Below are 21,130 nucleotides of genomic sequence, written 5' to 3' on the forward strand. Positions count from 1 at the left end.
TGGATGAGTGACCCAGTACCTCCTCATGTTATACAGAGTGGGAGCATGGATCACCGCATGGCTGAAATCTCCCTGATGAGCATGTTTCTCATATAGTAGTCGTAACATACTTCTGTGTCTTTCTAACACTAACATCACTTCTGTGTGTGAAGAACAACCTAAGGGATTTTTAGACTGAGAATCTTTCTTCTAATCTGCCCCGAGAGACAGACCTGCACAGAAAAGACACTTTCCGACAAAAGTCATATGCAAAAGTCTGAAGTACATGGTGTTCTTGATTTTCTTAGTGAAAGTAAGTTCACACATCCTCTACTGTGAACACACTTTGACATTTTCCTGCAATAATCTAGCACAAGTTTCTATTTATTCATTGAGTTTTAAATATTAGAAAATAAAATATACAATAGTAAAGAAAGAAATACAAACAGTAAAGAAAACAATATGTGGCATAATTTTTTGCACAGGTCACGTTTTATGTTTTATTTTTTTCCCCAGTATGTTAACTTCAGCAAATGTGCAGAAGTGTTTTCTCTGTAGAGGATGTGATGATTTTTTTTCACTTCAACAAAATTAACAAAACATAATTTGACCAGGGGTACCAAAAACTTTTACATATGACTGTACATATTCATGAAGCCCTTCTGACGACTGTATGGACAGATAAACTGACCATAAACAGACAAAAAGCCAGATAGAGTTTATTGACATCCACACTGCTCATGCAGTGATGACAGTCAGTGAAGGCCTTCTGAAAACTATATGGATGAAAATTGCACCAGATTACTGGACATCTGAGATATGATAATTGTAATGGATGGATTAGTCTATACTATTTTGCAATTGAGATTCCTTGGACTGTGAAAAGAAGTGATAAAAAGAATATTAATATGAAAAATTATAAATACGTAACTAGAAAAAGGAAAGTTTGTGACTGAACTTTAAGTTGGCTTGACCAGGCCGGATATTAATGATTAAAATGTTAAAAGTAGTTGTAGAGCACCGTTTACTGTCGTTGTTAACTTGATTTAGTTTATATCACTAATTCCAAGGATGTTGCTATGATTTGTCCAGCTTGTTGTTAGGGAGCTCCTGTGTGTTTGTTAGGAGGTTGCTAAGGTAATTGCAAAGCCATTGCTACTAACTATCACAGGTGGCTGCAAGGATGCTACTTAGCCATTGCTAAAGTGTTGCACCTGGCCATTTCTATGCTATTTCAGGTGGTTGCTAAGGTGTTGCAGATGAGTCATTTTCTATGTTATTTCAGGCGGTTGCTAATAGTGTTGCAGAGAGTCGTGTTCTATGTTATTTCAGGTGGTTGCTAGGTTTGTTTGCTGGTTGCTATGAATCCAAAACCACTAGCACACTATTCAGGTAAAGATTCTTATGAATAAGACGATTATGTAAAAGAGTGAGCCAACTTATATTATATTATATAACCGTATATATTCTCATTTAGTCACAATCACACAATTTATTGTTTAATTTGTAAAACTGAAATGCATAATAATAATAATAATAATAAATAATAATTTATTTTCATACATGAAATACGAAGAAGTATTACTCTGACAAATGTCTTTAAATGGTAGTTTTGCATTAATTAAAGTTAACTCTGTTATTAATCTACTGGTACTCTGCTTCAAAATGAGGCTAATCAAGCTGATGACTTTTTAAATGTGGGTAAAATCTTCTATAAAACAGGAAGTGTCTCATTGGTACACTGTGAAATGTTACACAGAATGACTGAACAGAAAACTATAGAATGAAGAATCTTCTCCACAGTGAACTTTCACTACCTCAGTCTTCTGCTGAATGAAAAACACTCGTCTCTCCACAAAACAGCTTTACATTCTGAGGAAGCAGAGGAACAGAAGATGCGCTGATGTCAGTGTTCATTACAGTCAATCTCTCTTATAAGCGTTAGTGATTATCTTCAGATGATCTACTGAAGAGCTCTACTATAAAATAAGCCTTTAACGTTATTGCTAAAGTATCCTCTACAAATATTGGCACCCCTGGTAAACATGTCCAAAACAGGCTGTAAAAACATTCTTTATCGCTGCACCTTTTTAACTTTGATGCAAAATTTTAACAAAATTCCAACCTTTACTTAAAGTACAATGATTAAAAGTAAAATCTAAATGTTAACATTAAATAAATATTTTTCCTTTTTTTAATTCTTTGTGTGCCTCCTTTTGCAAAAATAACAGCTCTCAAGTCTCTCCTGTAATGTTTAGTGTGACTGGAGAACACATGGCGAAGGATCTGAGACGCTTCCTCCTTACAGAACCCCTCCAGATCCTTCAGATTCCAAGGTGGTCCACACTTCAGCTTATTTCACAGGTTTTCTATGGGGTTTCAGTCAGGGGGCTAGGGTGGCCCTGGCAAAACCTTAAAGTCTGTGTCAGTGAAACATTTTGCATTGATTTTCAGGTGTACTTTGGACCATTGTCCTGCTGGAAGATCCAACCATGGCCCAGTCTCAGCCTCCTGACTGAGGCAGGCATGTTTTAGTTTAATACCTGCTGGTACATGATGGAGTCCATGATATCATGTATCTGAACAAGTGGAGGAAAACAGCCCCACAGTATTACAGATCCACCACCATACTTCACAGTGAGCTTGGTGATCTTTGTACCAATGTTTGTGGAGGGTCTGTGCAGGGCTGATTTTGAGTCATATTCCATAGTATTCTCTGAAAGGGAAGCATGTTGTGGCCTCCCCAAACAGGTAATACTCACATAGCACCTTTTATGTGGGAGCTACTGCTGATCCACCAGTCGCCTACAATGTGTGACGAGGGGATCTTCATATGACTTAGCTTTTAACAGGAGTGTCTCATCTAATCAGCTTTAGGAGTTTCTGAAAGGAGCAAACATACAGCGTTTCACACCCGGAACAGTAAGAGATTCCAGCACTTAACATAAATACGATCATAAGGCTTAAATATGTTTCAGAAATAAATGAACCAATAACTGCACTATTTAGTTCACTGGATTATTATTAGAGTTAAACCCAGCTGCAGTGAACAGTTTCTCCACTAGAGGTCAGATGGAGAGAGCAGAACAACAGCGGAGTACACAGGTCACTGGTTCCACTAGAACGTCTGATCTCAAACCAAGAGAGAAAGAGGGAGAACTGCAGCTGAGGAACAGAGAGAGGAGTCCAGTTCAAGATGAGTGACCTGCAGCTTTTTACAGAGAGAGAGAGTGCTGGGTGCATAAACTTTGGCAAAAGCACAGATGGTTCAAAAGGGCACTTGGCAAGAGAAGCGGAGCAGAAGGAGATCAGAGTCCTGTCCACAACGACTGAAAAGCAACTAAAGTCAGAAATTTTTAGTATATAAAAAAAAATACCTTTATAGACATGAAGATCTAAAGTTGTGGTTTGTTGTGTTTAAATGTGATGTTAATGATAGAAAAAGTGATTTAAATTACAGAAGTTGAGCATTTTTGTTGCAGGAATCAATAACAGATGGTGTAATCCTGATAAACACTGACAGTAGAGATGAGACAACCTTGAATATTTTGATTCTATTTGTGTTCCAGGTAGATGTTTTGAAACAGTTCAAAGTTCACACTGTCGCGTAATCACTTGATTCAGATCAGTGTGGATCCTCAATTTAGAGTTACTTGCTCCTTTTGCTGCATGTACCAATTACATGTGTTGTGATTAATGGAGAACATGAGAAAATAACATATTATACATCATTATATATGTACTTTTTGTAATAATTGTGTCTTTTTTGATAACTCATTTAGCTGTAATAAATGCATTTGTCACTAAATTATTTTAAATGAAATAATTTTGTGTCTTGAATTTAAAAATGTACTTCTGTAATTTTGTGTTCACTTTTACTGGAATAGAGAGAAACTGAATATAAGAGAAAATCAAGCTCCACTGCTTCAGATCTGAAAACATCCACAGGTGTTTCTGTCCATCCTTCCACTGTGAGAAGATGACTCAGCGCTGTGGGTCTGAAAGAATGTGTAGCTGTTCAAGAAGAACCTCACTGAGAAAAGGAGACGGACACATCAAACAAAGAAGCTGAACAATGGACTGACCACCCCAGAGTCCAGACCTCAACACCACTGAATGTGTTTGATTACTCCAGAAAATGATCAACCAGCTTCTAAGACTGAACTTTGGAGGTGTGTCTGCAGATTCTTTGAGGAACTGAAAGTGAGTCTCCCGAAAAGAATGGAAGCTGGAATAAAGGTACAGAGTGACCACTGACACTCACACATTGATAATATAGTTAGTTAGTGAGGTTTCTGTATAATTTTCTGTGTGAATGTGTGATGAGTATAAGGAAAGGGTTTCTAGTAAAGTGGACAGTGAATGTGCATAAATGATGATCATGTAAAAAACAGACCTGATCTGAGATCATTCTGACACTTTCTAAAAGGCAGATATGTGCTAAAATATCAGATGTGTATATGAGTGCATGAGTGTAAAATCCTTGAAGTTTCAGACATAATTAAGCTTTTACTGCAAACTGCTACAGTTTCATCATCAGAAGAGGCTTTAATTCACTCTAAACTATCAATATATCAATTGGGCTTTACTTTGAACGTCTTAAACATTTAAAATGTACTTTTTCTTTTGAACTATTATTCTACAGTCACTAACACATCAATTACAACATCAGAGGAAAATCACCTTTATTGAAGAAGTAGAAATACAGATGATACAATTTTGTACATATATTAGCTCGTTTTAAGTTTGCTGCTGTCTATGCAATTTGTCGCTGTTCCAAAGCTTCCATGCGACTGTGGACCCAATTCAAAGAAGGATCCACACAGAAGCTCTTTCCAGTATCCATCTGAAAGCTGTGACAAAGGAAAAGTGACAAAACTCCATTAATACAGCAGATCAACACTAAACAAAGCTGGTAAACATGGACAGTGTGTATATGTGGCCTAACTGACATTGTTAGTAATAATTCCACGTAGAAAATTAATACTAAATCATAGCACTAGAATATAAATCAGCCTTTAATGTCGTCTCTGTGATGATGATTTTGGGTTTATCAGGTTTCCTGGTTAATTACAGATCCGTTCAGTTAATTCAGTCAGTTCAACATGTTGATTGTGGAGACTCTCCTGATCATGTGATACTCACACAACAGCTTTTATGGGCAGTCGCTGCTGGTCAGGCTGTAGGATTCAATGCAGGCCAAGGGAAGCTTCCGCAACTTAGTCAGCTTCTCACAGCAATCTTCAATGTCAATGCCTTCAATTCCTTGAGAGGAGTCAACATGCATCAGCATGAGTTTTAGGCCTACAGTGCATTACAGCATCACAGAAGGAGATTCCAGCACTTTAACAGATGATCATTAGGCTTAAAGGGGAATTCCATCAATTTTTTCAAAAATAATTATCTACAGTGAACCATTTCATATCAAGCCACTCTTTATGACTTTTATTTGTGTACATCCCCACTGATGAAATGATATGACTGCTGTTTGAACAACTTATTTAGTGTTTAATTAATAGGGTTAATGCCGGCAGCCAGCCACCCTCCACAATATATTTTGTTAATCGTTATTCCAAAAATGGTATTTGCAATACTGGACTTTCAATATACAAATGAACTTCTAAGCTGTCACAGTGTTTCAGCATCCTGACCATCACACTTCCAGACGACTGCTTCCCTGGACATTTTAATGTATTAAGTTATTTAAGTAATCCTAGTAAAGTAAATGCATTTGTGGCTCAAAATAATGCAGGACAACCATCACCATCAAATTACTGGGTCCCAATTTTTTTTTAGTTCACTGTGAAACGTGAGCAAAACCATATAATCGCAGTACTGGCACTTTCTCCATATTGTGCAGCCATAGTAGCCAGAATTGAACAGAGCAATAGATACTCTCCACTGGAGTATCCAGTGGTCAGCTGGAGAGAGCAGAGCAGCAGCACCAACAGCAGAGCAGACAGGTTCCTCATCTTAGCAGAGCGTCTGATTTCAAATGCAGATGAAGAGAGAGAAAAAGGGAGAAACACATCTGAGGAGAGGAGAGAGGAGTCCAGTTCTAGATCTGTGACCAACAGCCTGCTCTGTAGTTTAAAGTTCAAAGTTCAAATCAGAATGACTTGCTCTATTTGTTGCATGTGTGAGTTATATGTGTCTTCTTTCCTGTGTATTATTCACTGAGCACATGAGAAAACAGCATGTTTTATCATTACATACATTCTAGTGTAATAAATTTGTTTATTTGTGGTAACTTGTTTAGTTGTAATAAACATATTTGACACCAGTTTACTTGTCATAAATTTGTCTCTTGTTATATTTAGGATAACTCATAAGCTTAGGTCAGCAGAGGGGAACCCCCAGGACCTTCTAAAGGCCTACTGATTCCTCATAACTAAAAAATATACATCTGTAATTTTTATTTTTTTAAATTCAACAGAGATACTGAATATAGGAGAAAATCAAGCTGCTTCAGATCTGAAAACATCCACAGGTGTTTCTGTCCATCCTTCCACTGTGAGAAGACGACTCAGCGCTGTGGGTCTGAAAGGATGTGTGGCCGTCAAGAAGAACCTCACTGAGAAAAGGAGACGGACACCAGCTTCTAAGACTGAACTTTGGAGGTGTGTCTGCAGATTCTTTGAGGAACTGAAAGTGAGTTTCCTGAAAAGAACAGAAGCTGTAATAAAGGTACAGAGTGACTCACTGAACACTGAAATATTTAATATAATAGTTGTTGAGGCTTCTGTGCAGTTCTCTATGTAAATGTAAGAGGAAGTACATGTAAAAGATTCTAATAAAGTGGACAGTGAATGTGTGTAAATGATGATCATGTAGAAAACAGACCTGATCTGAGATCATTCTCACACTTTATGAAAGCCAGGTGATGAAATATCAGACGTGTGTAAGAGTGCAGTCAGTGTAAAATCACTGAAGTTTCAGACGTGATTAAGCTTAAACAGCAAACTGCTAAGATCACATCATCTGAAGAGGCTTTGATTTATTCAAAATGAATTTCATATTGAGCCTCTTTAAAACTGTTTAAAAGGTACATTTTCTTTTGAACTATTACTCAAACGTCACTAAAACATCAACTGTGATGAGTAGGACACTGGAGGAAAATCACCTTTATTGAAGAAAGAGAAATACAAATGATACAATACTGTAAAAATGTTAAATAGCTCACTTTGTTTCACTTTGTGTTATGTACACATGTACAATGTATACATGTACAATTTTACTGCATTATTTTACAAACACGGCATAAATCTACTAAAATTCTGCAGCCTTCTCATGATCAGCTTCAGGGTTTGGAGGATGTGTTGGGTTTTGCTGCTGTCTGTGCAGTTTTCCGATGGTCTACTGCTTTCTTGTGAGTCTCGATCCAACTCAGGGAAGGATCCACACAGAAGATCTTTCCAGTATCCATCTGAAAGCTGTGACAAAGGAGAAAGTGACACAACTCCATTAATACAGCAGATGAACACTAAACAAACAAAGCTGGTAAACATGGACAGTGTGTATATGTGGCCTAATTGACATTATTAGTAATAATAATAATGGAAACTTAATTGTAAATCTTACAACAATCTATAAAATCAGCCTTTAATGTCGTCTCTGTGATGATGATTTTGGGTTTATCAGGTTTCCTGGTTAATTACAGATCAGTTCAGTTCATTCAGTCAGTTCAACATGTTGATTGTGGAGACTCTCCTGATCATGTGATACTCACACAACAGCTTTTATGGCACAGCTGCTGCTGGTCTGGTTGTAGGATTTAATGCGCGCCAAGGGAAGCTTCCGCAACACAGTCAGCTTCTGACAGCAATCATTCATGGAGCCAAGGGCTTCAGTTCCTTGAGAGGAGTCAACACACATCAACATGAGTTTCAGGCCTACAGTGCATTACAGCATCACAGAAGGAGATTCCAGCACTTTAACAGATGATCATTAGGGGAATTCCACCAAATAAAAAAAAATATATATATAATTTATTTTTAAAGGATGTCAGCAAAGTCATTCAGAGTGGTTTGGTGTGAAAAGCCACATTTTACAGAAACTTACAGAGTCCGAATCTTTCACAGTGGTGGTGATAGGAACCAGATGGCCACCTCTAAAAGCTCCCTCAGAGAAAGCTATTACATGAAATGATTATGAATTCACTGCCTGATGTCTGAGACACTGTCGCTATAGTTCTGAGATTAAGTTTTGGCTTGAAATGTGAACCTGATTTGTGTTGTGGTCATGGTGACTACCCTGGTTCCTCTCACCACCACTAAAGAACTCTGAGTCTCTAAAATTAACCATTTCACACCAAGCCCCTCCGAATGACTCTGTTTACATCTCAAGCAATGAATTATGCAGAAATTGTAAAAAAAAATGGTGGAATTCCCCTTTGAAATACGTTTCAGAAATGCATGACTTCTGCTTGAACCACTCATTATGGTGATTATTAGGGTTAAAGCCAGTAACCAGCAGGGCTGCACAATATATTTTGTCAAATGTTATTCCAAAGTTGGTATTTGCAATACTGGACATTCAATATGCAAATAAGCCTGTAACCAATCACAGTGTACTATTAGCATCTTGACTGTCACAGTTCCAGATGTTTCTGTGGATGATTTAATGTATTAAAATACTCATTTAATCCAACTATGCATTGTTTTTTTATTGGCTCAAAAATATGTAGGCCAACTGTGACCATCAAGTTACCAGCTGCCAGTGTGTTTTCAGTTTATTGCATAGAAAACAATATAATAACAGCATTAGCAATTTCTCCATATTGTGCAGTCATTGTAGCCAGAACTGAACATAGTGTCTGATACTCACCACAGTAGACCTGCTGGAGAGAGCAGAGCAGCAGCACCATCAGCAGAGCAGACAGAGTCCTCATTCTAGCAGAAGAGATTTCACCCAGAGAGATGGAGCTGAGGAGAGGAGAGAGGAGTCCAGTGCTGGATGAGTGACCAGCACCTCCTCATTTATACAGAGTGGGAGCAGAATCACCCCATGGCTGAAATCCCCTGATGAGCACGTTTCTCAGTAGCAGCCCAAACATACTTCCTGTTCTTTCTAACACTAACATCACTTCCACACTGTGGAAGAACAACCTCAGGTATTTTTAGAATGCGAATCCTTGCTAAGAATCTGCCCCGAGAGAAAAGACACTTTTCCAAAAAGTCATATGCAAAAGTCTAAAGTATATGTTGTTCTTGATTTTCTTAGTGAAAGTAAGTTAACACATCCTCTACTGTGAACACACTAAAATTTGACATTTTCCTGCAAAAATCTGAGCACAAGTTCTATTTATTCATTGAGTTTTACATATTAGAAAATAAAATACAATAGTAAAGAAAGAAATACAACAGTAAAGAAAACAATATGTGGCATAATTTTTGCACAGGTCACGTTTTATGTTTTATTTTTTCTCCCAATATGTTAACTTCAGCAAATGTGCAGAAGTGTTTTGTCTGTAGAGGATGTGATGATTTATTTTCACTTCAACAAAATTAACAAAATGTAATTTGACCAGGGGTACCAAAACTTTTACATATGACTGTAAATATTCATGAAGCCCTTCTGACGACTGTATGGACAGATAAACTGACCATAAACAAACAAAAAGCCAGATAGATTTATTGACATCCACACTGCTATGCAGTGATGACAGTCATGAAGGCCTTCTGAAAACTATATGGATGAAAATTAAACCAGATTACTGGACATCTGAGATATGAAATTGTAATGGACTGATTAGTCTATATTTGCAATTGAGATTCCTTGGACTGTGAAAAGAAGTGATAAAAAAATATTAATATGAAAAATTATAAATATGTAACTAGAAAAGGAAAAGTTTGTGAATGAACTTTAAGTTGGCTTGACCAGGCCGGATATTAATGATTAAAATGTTAAAGTAGTTATAAACTTTACTGTCGTTGTTAACCTGATTTAGTTTATATCCTAATTCCAGGATGTTGCTATGATTTTCCAGCTTGTTGTTAGGGAGCTTCTTGGTATTTGTTAGGAGGTTGCTAAGGTATTGCAAAGCCATTGCTATGCTATCCCAGGTGGTTGCAGCAGTGCTACTTGGCCATTGCTAAAGTGTTGCACGGCCGTTTCTATGTTATTTCAGGTGGTTGCTAAGGTGTTGCAGACTCTGTTATTACTCTACTGGTACTCTGCTTCAAAATGAGGCTAATCAAGCTGATGACTTTTTAAATGTGGGTAAAATCTTCTATAAAACAGGAAGTGTTTCATTATGAAATGTTACACAGAATGACTGAACAGAAAACTATAGAATGAAGAATCTTCTCCACAGTGAACTTTCACTACCTCAGTCTTCTGCTGAATGAAAACACTCGTCTCTCCACAAAACTACATTACATTCTTAGGAAGTAGAGGAACAGAAGATGCGCTGATGTCGGTGTTCATTACAGTCAATCTCTCTTATAAGCGTTAGTGATTATCTTCAGATGATCTACTGAAGAGCTCTACTATAAAATAAGCCTTAATTGTTACTGCTAAAGTACCCCCTACAAATATTGGCACCCCTGGTAAACATGTCCAAACAGGCTGTAAAAACATTCTTTATCGCTGCACCTTTTGAACTTTGATGCAAAATTTTAACAAAATTCCAACCTTTACTTGAAGTACAATGACAGAAAGTAAAAACTAAATCTTAACATTAAATAAATATTTTTCCTTTTTTTAATTCTTTGTGCATCTCCCTTTGAAAAAATAACAGCTCCAAGTCTCTCCTGTAACGTTTAGTGTGACTGGAGAACACATGGCGAAGGATCTGAGACGCTTCCTCCTTACAGAACCCCTCCAGATCCTTCAGATTCCAAGGTGGTCCACACTTCAGCTTATTTCACAGGTTTTCTATGGGGTTTCAGTCAGGGGGCTAGGGTGGCCCTGGCAAAACCTTAAGTCTGTGGTCAGTGAAACATTTTGCATTGATTTTCAGGTGTACTTTGGACCATTGTCCTGCTGGAAGATCCAACCATGGTCCAGTCTCAGCCTCCTGATTGAGGCAGGCATGTTTTAGTTTAATACCTGCTGGTACTTGATGGAGTCCATGATACCATGTATCTGAACAAGTGGAGGAAAACAGCCCCACAGTATTACAGATCCACCACCATACTTCACAGTGAGCTTGGTGATCTTTGTACCAATGTTTGTGGAGGGTCTGTGCAGGGCTGATTTTGAGTCATATTCCATAGTATTCTCTGAAAGGAAAGCATGTTGTGGCCTCCCCAAACAGGTAATACTCACATAGCACCTTTTATGTGGGAGCTACTGCTGATCCACCAGTCGCCTACAATGTGTGACGAGCTTTTTTTATGACTTAGCTTTTAACAGGAGTGTCTCATCTAATCAGCTTTAGGAGTCTCTGAAAGGAGCCAACATACAGCGTTTCAGACACGGAACAGTAAGAGATTCCAGCACTTAACATAAATACGATCATAAGGCTTAAATATGTTTCAGAAATAAATGAACCAATAACTGCACTATTTAGTTCACTGGATTATTATTAGAGTTAAACCCAGCTGCAGTGAACAGTTTCTCCACTAGAGGTCACATGGAGAGAGCAGAACAACAGCAGAGTACACAGGTCACTGGTTCCACTAGAACGTCTGATCTCAAACCAAGAGAGAAAGAGGGAGAACTGCAGCTGAGGAACAGAGAGAGGAGTCCAGTTCAAGATGAGTGACCTGCAGCTTTTTACAGAGAGAGAAAGTGCTGGGTGCATAAACTTTGGCAAAAGCACAGATGGTTCAAAAGGGCACTAGGCAAGAGAAGCAGAGCAGAAGGAGATCAGAGTCCTGTCCATTACGAATGAAAAGCAACTAAAGTCAGTAATTTTTAGTATATAAAAAAATACCTTTATAGACATGAAGATCTAAAGTTGTGGTATGTTGTGTTTAAATTTGATATTAGTGATAGAAAAAGTGATTTAAATTATAGAAGTTGAGCATTTTTGTTGCAGGAATCAATAACAGATGGTGTAATCCTGATAAACACTGACAGTGGAGATGAGATAACCTTGAATATTTTGATTCTATTTGTGTTCCAGGTAGATGTTTTGAAGCAGTTCAAAGTTCACACTCTTGCGTAATCACTTGATTCAGATCAGTGTGGATCCTCAATTTAGAGTTACTTGCTCCTTTTGCTGCATGTACCAATTACATGTGTCGTGATTGATGGAGCACATTAGAAAACAGCATATTATGTATCATTATATACGTACTTTTTGTAATAAACGTGTCTTTTTTTGATAACTCATTTAGTTGTAATAAATGCATTTGTCACTAATTTATTTTAAATGAAATAATTTTGTGTCTTAAATTTAAAAATGTACTTCTGTAATTTTGTGTTCACTTTTACTGGAATAGAGAGAAACTGAATATAAGAGAAAATCAAGCTCCACTGCTTCAGATCTGAAAACATCCACAGGTGTTTCTGTCCATCCTTCCACTGTGAGAAGACGACTCAGCGCTGTGGGTCTGAAAGGATGTGTAGCTGTCAAGAAGAACCTCACTGAGAAAAGGAGACGGACACATCAAACAAAGAAGCTGGACAATGGACTGACCACCCCAGAGTCCAGACCTCAACACCACTGAATGTGTTTGATTACTTCAGAAAATGATCAACCAGCTTCTAAGACTGAACTTTGGAGGTGTGTCTGCAGATTCTTTGAGGAACTGAAAGTGAGTTTCCTGAAAAGAATGGAAGCTGGAATAAAGGTACAGAGTGACTCACTGACACTCAAACATTGATAATATATTTAGTTATTGAGGTTTCTGTATAATTTTCTGTGTGAATGTGTGATGAGTATAAGGAAAGGGTTTCTAGTAAAGTGGACAGTGAATTTGTATAAATGATGATCATGTAAAAAACAGACCTGATCTGAGATCATTCTGACACTTTCTAAAAGGCAGATATGTGCTAAAATATCAGATGTGTATATGAGTGCATGAGTGTAAAATCCTTGAAGTTTCAGACATAATTAAGCTTTTACTGCAAACTGCTACAGTTTCATCATCAGAAGAGGCTTTAATTCACTCTAAACTATCAATATATCAATTGGGCTTTACTTTGAACGTCTTAAACATTTAAAATGTACTTTTTCTTTTGAACTATTATTCTACAGTCACTAACACATCAATTACAACATCAGAGGAAAATCACCTTTATTGAAGAAGTAGAAATACAGATGATACAATTTTGTACATATATTAGCTCGTTTTTAAGTTTTGCTGCTGTCTATGCAATTTGTCGCTGTTCCAAAGCTTCCATGCGACTGTGGACCCAATTCAAAGAAGGATCCACACAGAAGCTCTTTCCAGTATCCATCTGAAAGCTGTGACAAAGGAAAAGTGACAAAACTCCATTAATACAGCAGATGAACACTAAACAAAGCTGGTAAACATGGACAGTGTGTATATGTGGCCTAACTGACATTGTTAGTAATAATTCCACGTAGAAAATTAATACTAAATCATAGCACTAGAATATAAATCAGCCTTTAATGTCGTCTCTGTGATGATGATTTTGGGTTTATCAGGTTTCCTGGTTAATTACAGATCCGTTCAGTTAATTCAGTCAGTTCAACATGTTGATTGTGGAGACTCTCCTGATCATGTGATACTCACACAACAGCTTTTATGGGGCAGTCGCTGCTGGTCAGGCTGTAGGATTCAATGCAGGCCAAGGGAAGCTTCCGCAACTTAGTCAGCTTCTCACAGCAATCTTCAATGTCAATGCCTTCAATTCCTTGAGAGGAGTCAACATGCATCAGCATGAGTTTTAGGCCTACAGTGCATTACAGCATCACAGAAGGAGATTCCAGCACTTTAACAGATGATCATTAGGCTTAAAGGGGAATTCCATCAATTTTTTCAAAAATAATTATCTACAGTGAACCATTTCATATCAAGCCACTCTTTATGACTTTTATTTGTGTACATCCCCACTGATGAAATGATATGACTGCTGTTTGAACAACTTATTTAGTGTTTAATTAATAGGGTTAATGCCGGCAGCCAGCCACCCTCCACAATATATTTTGTTAATCGTTATTCCAAAAATGGTATTTGCAATACTGGACTTTCAATATACAAATGAACTTCTAAGCTGTCACAGTGTTTCAGCATCCTGACCATCACACTTCCAGACGACTGCTTCCCTGGACATTTTAATGTATTAAGTTATTTAAGTAATCCTAGTAAAGTAAATGCATTTGTGGCTCAAAATAATGCAGGACAACCATCACCATCAAATTACTGGGTCCCAATTTTTTTTTAGTTCACTGTGAAACATGTGAGCAAAACCATATAATCGCAGTACTGGCACTTTCTCCATATTGTGCAGCCATAGTAGCCAGAATTGAACAGAGCAATAGATACTCTCCACTGGAGTATCCAGTGGTCAGCTGGAGAGAGCAGAGCAGCAGCACCAACAGCAGAGCAGACAGGTTCCTCATCTTAGCAGAGCGTCTGATTTCAAATGCAGATGAAGAGAGAGAAAAAGGGAGAAACACATCTGAGGAGAGGAGAGAGGAGTCCAGTTCTAGATCTGTGACCAACAGCCTGCTCTGTAGTTTAAAGTTCAAAGTTCAAATCAGAATGACTTGCTCTATTTGTTGCATGTGTGAGTTATATGTGTCTTCTTTCCTGTGTATTATTCACTGAGCACATGAGAAAACAGCATGTTTTATCATTACATACATTCTAGTGTAATAAATTTGTTTATTTGTGGTAACTTGTTTAGTTGTAATAAACATATTTGACACCAGTTTACTTGTCATAAATTTGTCTCTTGTTATATTTAGGATAACTCATAAGCTTAGGTCAGCAGAGGGGAACCCCCAGGACCTTCTAAAGGCCTACTGATTCCTCATAACTAAAAAATATACATCTGTAATTTTTATTTTTTTAAATTCAACAGAGATACTGAATATAGGAGAAAATCAAGCTGCTTCAGATCTGAAAACATCCACAGGTGTTTCTGTCCATCCTTCCACTGTGAGAAGACGACTCAGCGCTGTGGGTCTGAAAGGATGTGTGGCCGTCAAGAAGAACCTCACTGAGAAAAGGAGACGGACACATCAAACAAAGAAGCTGAACAATGGACTGACCACCCCAGGGTCCAGACCTCAACACCACCTAAAATTCTGCAGCCTTCACATGATCAGCTTCAGGGTTTGGAGAATATGTTGGGTTTCGCTCCTGTCTGTGCAATTTGCCGCTGATTTACTGCTTTCACGTGACTTTTGACCCAATCCCAGGAAGGATCCACACAGAAGCTCTTTCCAGTATCCATCTGAAAGCTGTGACAAAGGAAAAAGTAACAAAACTCCATTAATACAGCAGATGAACACTAAACTAACAAAGCTGGTAAACATGGACAGTGTGTATATGTGGCCTAATTGACACTGTCATTAATAATTCAACATGGAAAATTAATTGTAAATCTTGCAACAATCTATAAAATCAGCCTTTAATGTCGTCTCTGTGATGATGGTTTTGGGTTTATCAGGTTTCCTGTTTAATTACAGATCAGTTCAGTTCATTCAGTCAGCTCAACATGCTGATTGTGGAGACTCTCCTGATCATGTGATACTCACACAACAGCTTTTATGGGGCAGTTGCTGTTGGTCACATTGTAGGATTCAATGCGTGCCAAGGGAATCTTCGGCAACACAGTCAGCTTATGACAGCAATCCTTCATGGAGTCAATGGCTTCAGTTCCTTGAGAGAAGTCAACACACATCAACATGAGTTTCAGGCCCACAGTGCATTACAGCATCACAGAAGGAGATTCCAGCACTTTAATAGATGATCATTATAGGAATTCCACCAAATTTTAAAAAATGTTATTTAATTTATTTTTAAAGGATCTCAGCAAAGTCATTCAGAGTGGTTTGGTGTAAAAAGCCACATTTTAGAGAAACTTACCGAGTCAGTATTGTTCACAGTGGTGGTGATAGGAACCGGACGTCCACCTCTAAAAGCTCCCTCACAGAAAATTATTACATGACATGGTTATGAATTCACTGCCTGATGTCTGAGACATTGTCGCTATAGTTTTGAGATGAAGTTGAACCTGATTTGTGTTGCAGTCATGGAGACCCCTGGTTCCTATCACCACCACTAAAGATATCTGGGTCTCTACAATTAACCATTTCACACCAAACAATTCTGAATGACTCTGTTTATATCTCAAACAATGAATTATGCAGAAAACAATGAATTATGAAAAAAAAAAAAAATGGTGGAATTTCACATTTCAGAAATGCATGACTTCTGCTTGAACCACTCATTATAGTGATTATTAGGGTTAAAGCCAGTAACCAGCAGGGCCACACAATATATTTTGTCAAATGTTATTCCAAAGTTGGTATTTGCAATACTGGACATTCAATATGCAAATAAGCCTGTAACCAATCACAGTGTACTATTAGCATCTTGACTGTCACAGTTCCAGATGACTGTTTTTGTGGATGTTTTAATGTATTAAAATACTCATTTAATCCAACTAAAGCATTGTTTTTTTTACTGGCTCAAAAATATGTAGGCCAACTGTCGCCATCTAGTTACCAGTTGCCAGTGTGTTTTTCTGTTTATTGCAAAGAATATGGACAAAACAATATAATAATAGTATTAGCAATTTCTCCATATCATGCTGACATTGTAGCCAGAACTGGACAGAGTGTCTGATACTCACCATTGCAGACCTGCTGGAGAGAGCAGAGCAGCAGCACCATCAGCAGAGCAGACAGAGTCCTCATTCTAGCAGAAGAGATTTCACCCAGAGAGACGGAGACGGTCCAGTGCTGGATGAGTGACCAGTACCTCCTCATTTATACAGAGTGGGAGCAGGATCACCGCATGGCTGAAATCCCCTGATGAGCATGTTTCTCAATAGTAGTCGTAACATACTTCCTGTTCTTTCTAACACTAACATCACTTCTGTGTGGAAGAACAACCTAAGGGATTTTTAGACTGAGAATCTTCTTCTAATCTGCCCCGAGAGACAGACCTGCACAGAAAAGACACTTTTCCAAAAAGTCATATGCAAAAGTCTGAAGTACATGTTGTTCTTGATTTTCTTAGTGAAAGTAAGTTCACACATTCTCTACTGTGAACACACTTTGACATTTTCCTGCAAAAATCTTAGCACAAGTTCTATTTATTCATTGAGTTTTACATATTAGAAAATAAAATACAATAGTAAAGAAAGAAATACAACAGTAAAGAAAACAATATGTGGCATAATTTTTTGCACAGGTCACGTTTTATGTTTTATTTTTTTCCCCAGTATGTTAACTTCAGCAAATGTGCAGAAGTGTTTTCTCTGTAGAGGATGTGATGATTTTTTTTCACTTCAACAAAATTAACAAAACATAATTTGACCAGGGGTACCAAAACTTTTACATATGACTGTAAATATTCATGAAGCCCTTCTGACGACTGTATGGACAGATAAACTGACCATAAACAGACAAAAAGCCAGATAGATTTATTGACATCCACACTGCTATGCAGTGATGACAGTCATGAAGGCCTTCTGAAAACTATATGGATGAAAATTTGCACCAGATTACTGGACATCTGAGATATGAAATTGTAATGGATGGATTAGTCTATATTTGCAATTGAGATTCCTTGGACTGTGAAAAGAAGTGATAAAAAAATATTAATATGAAAAATTATAAATACGTAACTAGAAAAGGAAAGTTTGTGACTGAACTTTAAGTTGGCTTGACCAGGCCGGATATTAATGATTAAAATGTTAAAGTAGTTGTAGAGCACCGTTTACTGTCGTTGTTAACTTGATTTAGTTTATATCCTAATTCCAGGATGTTGCTATGATTTTCCAGCTTGTTGTTAGGGAGCTTCTTGGTGTTTGTTAGGAGGTTGCTAAGGTATTGCAAAGCCATTGCTACACTATCCCAGGTGGCTGCAAGGATGCTACTTAGCCATTGCTAAAGTGTTGCACGGCCATTTCTATGCTATTTCAGGTGGTTGCTAAGGTGTTGCAGAGTCATTTCTATGTTATTTCAGGCGGTTGCTAAGGTGTTGCAGAGTCGTTTCTATGTTATTTCAGGTGGTTGCTAAGGTGTTGTTTGCTGGTTGCCATGAATCCAAAACCACTAGCACACTATTCAGGTAAAGATTCTTATGAATAAGACGATTATGTAAAAGAGTGAGCCAACTTATATTATATTATTATACCGTATATTATTCTCATTTAGTCACAATCACACAATTTATTGTTTAATTTGTAAAACTGAAATGCATAATAATAATAATAATAATAAATAATAATTTATTTTCATACATGAAATACGAAGAAGTATTACTCTGACAAATGCCTTTAAATGGTAGTTTTGCATTAATTAAAGTTAACTCTGTTATTAATCTACTGGTACTCTGCTTCAAAATGAGGCTAATCAAGCTGATGACTTTTTAAATGTGGGTAAAATCTTCTATAAAACAGGAAGTGTTTCATTGGTACACTGTGAAATGTTACACAGAATGACTGAACAGAAAACTATAGAATGAAGAATCTTCTCCACAGTGAACTTTCACTACCTCAGTCTTCTGCTGAATGAAAACACTCGTCTCTCCACAAAACAGCTTTACATTCTTAGGAAGCAGAGGAACAGAAGATGCGCTGATGTCAGTGTTCATTACAGTCAATCTCTCTTATAAGCGTTAGTGATTATCTTCAGATGATCTACTGAAGAGCTCTACTATAAAATAAGCCTTTCACGTTATTGCTAAAGTATCCTCTACAAATATTGGCACCCCTGGTAAACATGTCCAAACAGGCTGTAAAAACATTCTTTATCGCTGCACCTTTTGAACTTTGATGCAAAATGTTAACAAAATTCCAACCTTTACTTGAAGTACAATGACAGAAAGTAAAAACTACATCTTAACATTAAATAAATATTTTTCCTTTTTTTAATTCTTTGTGCTCCTTTTGCAAAAATAACAGCTCCAAGTCTCTCCTGTAACGTTTAGTGTGACTGGAGAACACATGGCGAAGGATCTGAGACGCTTCCTCCTTACAGAACCCCTCCAGATCCTTCAGATTCCAAGGTGGTCCACACTTCAGCTTATTTCACAGGTTTTCTATGGGGTTTCAGTCAGGGGGCTAGGGTGGCCCTGGCAAAACCTTAAGTCTGTGGTCAGTGAAACATTTTGCATTGATTTTCAGGTGTACTTTGGACCATTGTCCTGCTGGAAGATCCAACCATGGTCCAGTCTCAGCCTCCTGATTGAGGCAGGCATGTTTTAGTTTAATACCTGCTGGTACTTGATGGAGTCCATGATACCATGTATCTGAACAAGTGGAGGAAAACAGCCCCACAGTATTACAGATCCACCACCATACTTCACAGTGAGCTTGGTGATCTTTGTACCAGTGTTTGTGGAGAGTCTGTGCAGGGCTGATTTTGAGTCATATTCCATAGTATTCTCTGAAAGGGAAGCATGTTGTGGCCTCCCCAAGCAGGTAATACTCACATAGCACCTTTCATGTGGGAGCTACTGCTGATCCACCAGTCGCCTACAATGTGTGACGAGCTTTTTTTATGACTTAGCTTTTAACAGGAGTGTCTCATCTAATCAGCTTTAGGAGTCTCTGAAAAGAGCCAACATACAGCGTTTCAGACACGGAACAGTAAGAGATTCCAGCACTTAACATAAATACGATCATAAGGCTTAAATATGTTTCAGAAATAAATGAACCAATAACTGCCCTATTTAGTTCACTGGATTATTATTAGAGTTAAACCCAGCTGCAGTGAACAGTTTCTCCACTAGAGGTCAGATGGAGAGAGCAGAACAACAGCAGAGTACACAGGTCACTGATTCCACTAGAACGTCTGATCTCAAACCAAGAGAGAAAGAGGGAGAACTGCAGCTGAGGAACAGAGAGAGGAGTCCAGTTCAAGATGAGTGACCTGCAGCTTTTTACAGAGAGAGAGAGTGCTGGGTGCATAAACTTTGGCAAAAGCACAGATGGTTCAAAAGGGCACTAGGCAAGAGAAGCAGAGCAGAAGGAGATCAGAGTCCTGTCCATTATGAATGAAAAGCAACTAAAGTCAGTAATTTTTAGTATATAAAAAAATACCTTTATAGACATGAAGATCTAAAGTTGTGGTATGTTGTGTTTAAATTTGATGTTAGTGATGGAAAAAGTGATTTAAATTATAGAAGTTGAGCATTTTTGTTGCAGGAATCAATAACAGATGGTGTAATCCTGATAAACACTGACGGTAGAGATGAGATAACCTTGAATATTTTGATTTTATTTGTGTTCCAGGTAGATGTTTTGAAACGGTTCAAAGTTCACACTCTCGCGTAATCACTTGATTCAGATCAGTGTGGATCCTCAATTTAGAGTTACTTGCTCCTTTTGCTGCATGGACCAATTACATGTGTTGTGATTGATGGAGCACATGAGAAAACAGCATATTATATATCATTATATACGTACTTTTTGTAATAAACGTGTCTTTTTTTGATAACTCATTTAGTTGTAATAAATGCATTTGTCACTAATTTATTTTAAATAAAATAATTTTGTGTCTTGAATTTAAAAATGTACTTCTGTAATTTTTAGTTTTACTGGAATAGAGAGAAACTGAATATAAGAGAAAATCAAGCTCCACTACTTCAGATCTGAAAACATCCACAGGTGTTTCTGTCCATCCTTCCACTGTGAGAAGATGACTCAGCGCTGTGGGTCTGAAAGAATGTGTAGCTGTTCAAGAAGAACCTCACTGAGAAAAGGAGACGGACACATCAAACAAAGAAGCTGAACAATGGACTGACCACCCCAGAGTCCAGACCTCAACACTACTGAATGTGTTTGATTACTTCAGAAAATGATCAGCCAGCTTCTAAGACTGAACTTTGGAGGTGTGTCTGCAGATTCTCTGAGGAACTGAAAGTGAGTCTCCTGAAAAGAACAGAAGCTGGAATAAAGGGAAAGAGTGACACACTGACTCACACAGCTGAGAGTAGAGTTAGTTGTTGAGGCTTCTGTGTAATTTTCTTGGTGAATGTGTGTTGAGTGTAAGGAAAGGGTTGTAAATGATGATCATGTAAAAAACAGACCTGATCTGAGATCATTC

At 37.7% G+C, this 21,130-nt stretch overlaps 1 protein-coding gene across 2 annotated transcripts in view; it reads right to left on the bottom strand.

The window, feature by feature from the left end:
* Positions 1-7,085: 7,085 nt before the first annotated feature.
* Positions 7,086-21,130, bottom strand: part of LOC118806649 (regakine-1-like) — a 63,048-nt gene continuing 49,003 nt past the window's right edge. Inside the window, exons 1-4 of one of the 2 annotated variants that reach the window (XM_036568148.1) lie at positions 16,715-17,041; positions 8,806-8,815; positions 7,709-7,832; positions 7,086-7,412 (exon numbers count right to left, since the gene is read on the bottom strand). In XM_036568148.1, coding sequence (XP_036424041.1) covers positions 7,280-7,412; positions 7,709-7,832; positions 8,806-8,815; positions 16,715-16,840 — 393 coding nt within the window. In that variant the 5' untranslated portion in view covers positions 16,841-17,041 and the 3' untranslated portion in view covers positions 7,086-7,279. Of the gene's footprint in view, positions 7,413-7,708; positions 7,833-8,805; positions 8,904-16,714; positions 17,042-21,130 lie in introns of those variants that run through there. The other variant, XM_036568149.1, reaches the window with a different exon arrangement.

This window comes from Colossoma macropomum, unplaced genomic scaffold (assembly GCF_904425465.1).
Source record: "Colossoma macropomum unplaced genomic scaffold, Colossoma_macropomum, whole genome shotgun sequence".
NCBI lineage: Eukaryota > Metazoa > Chordata > Actinopteri > Characiformes > Serrasalmidae > Colossoma > Colossoma macropomum.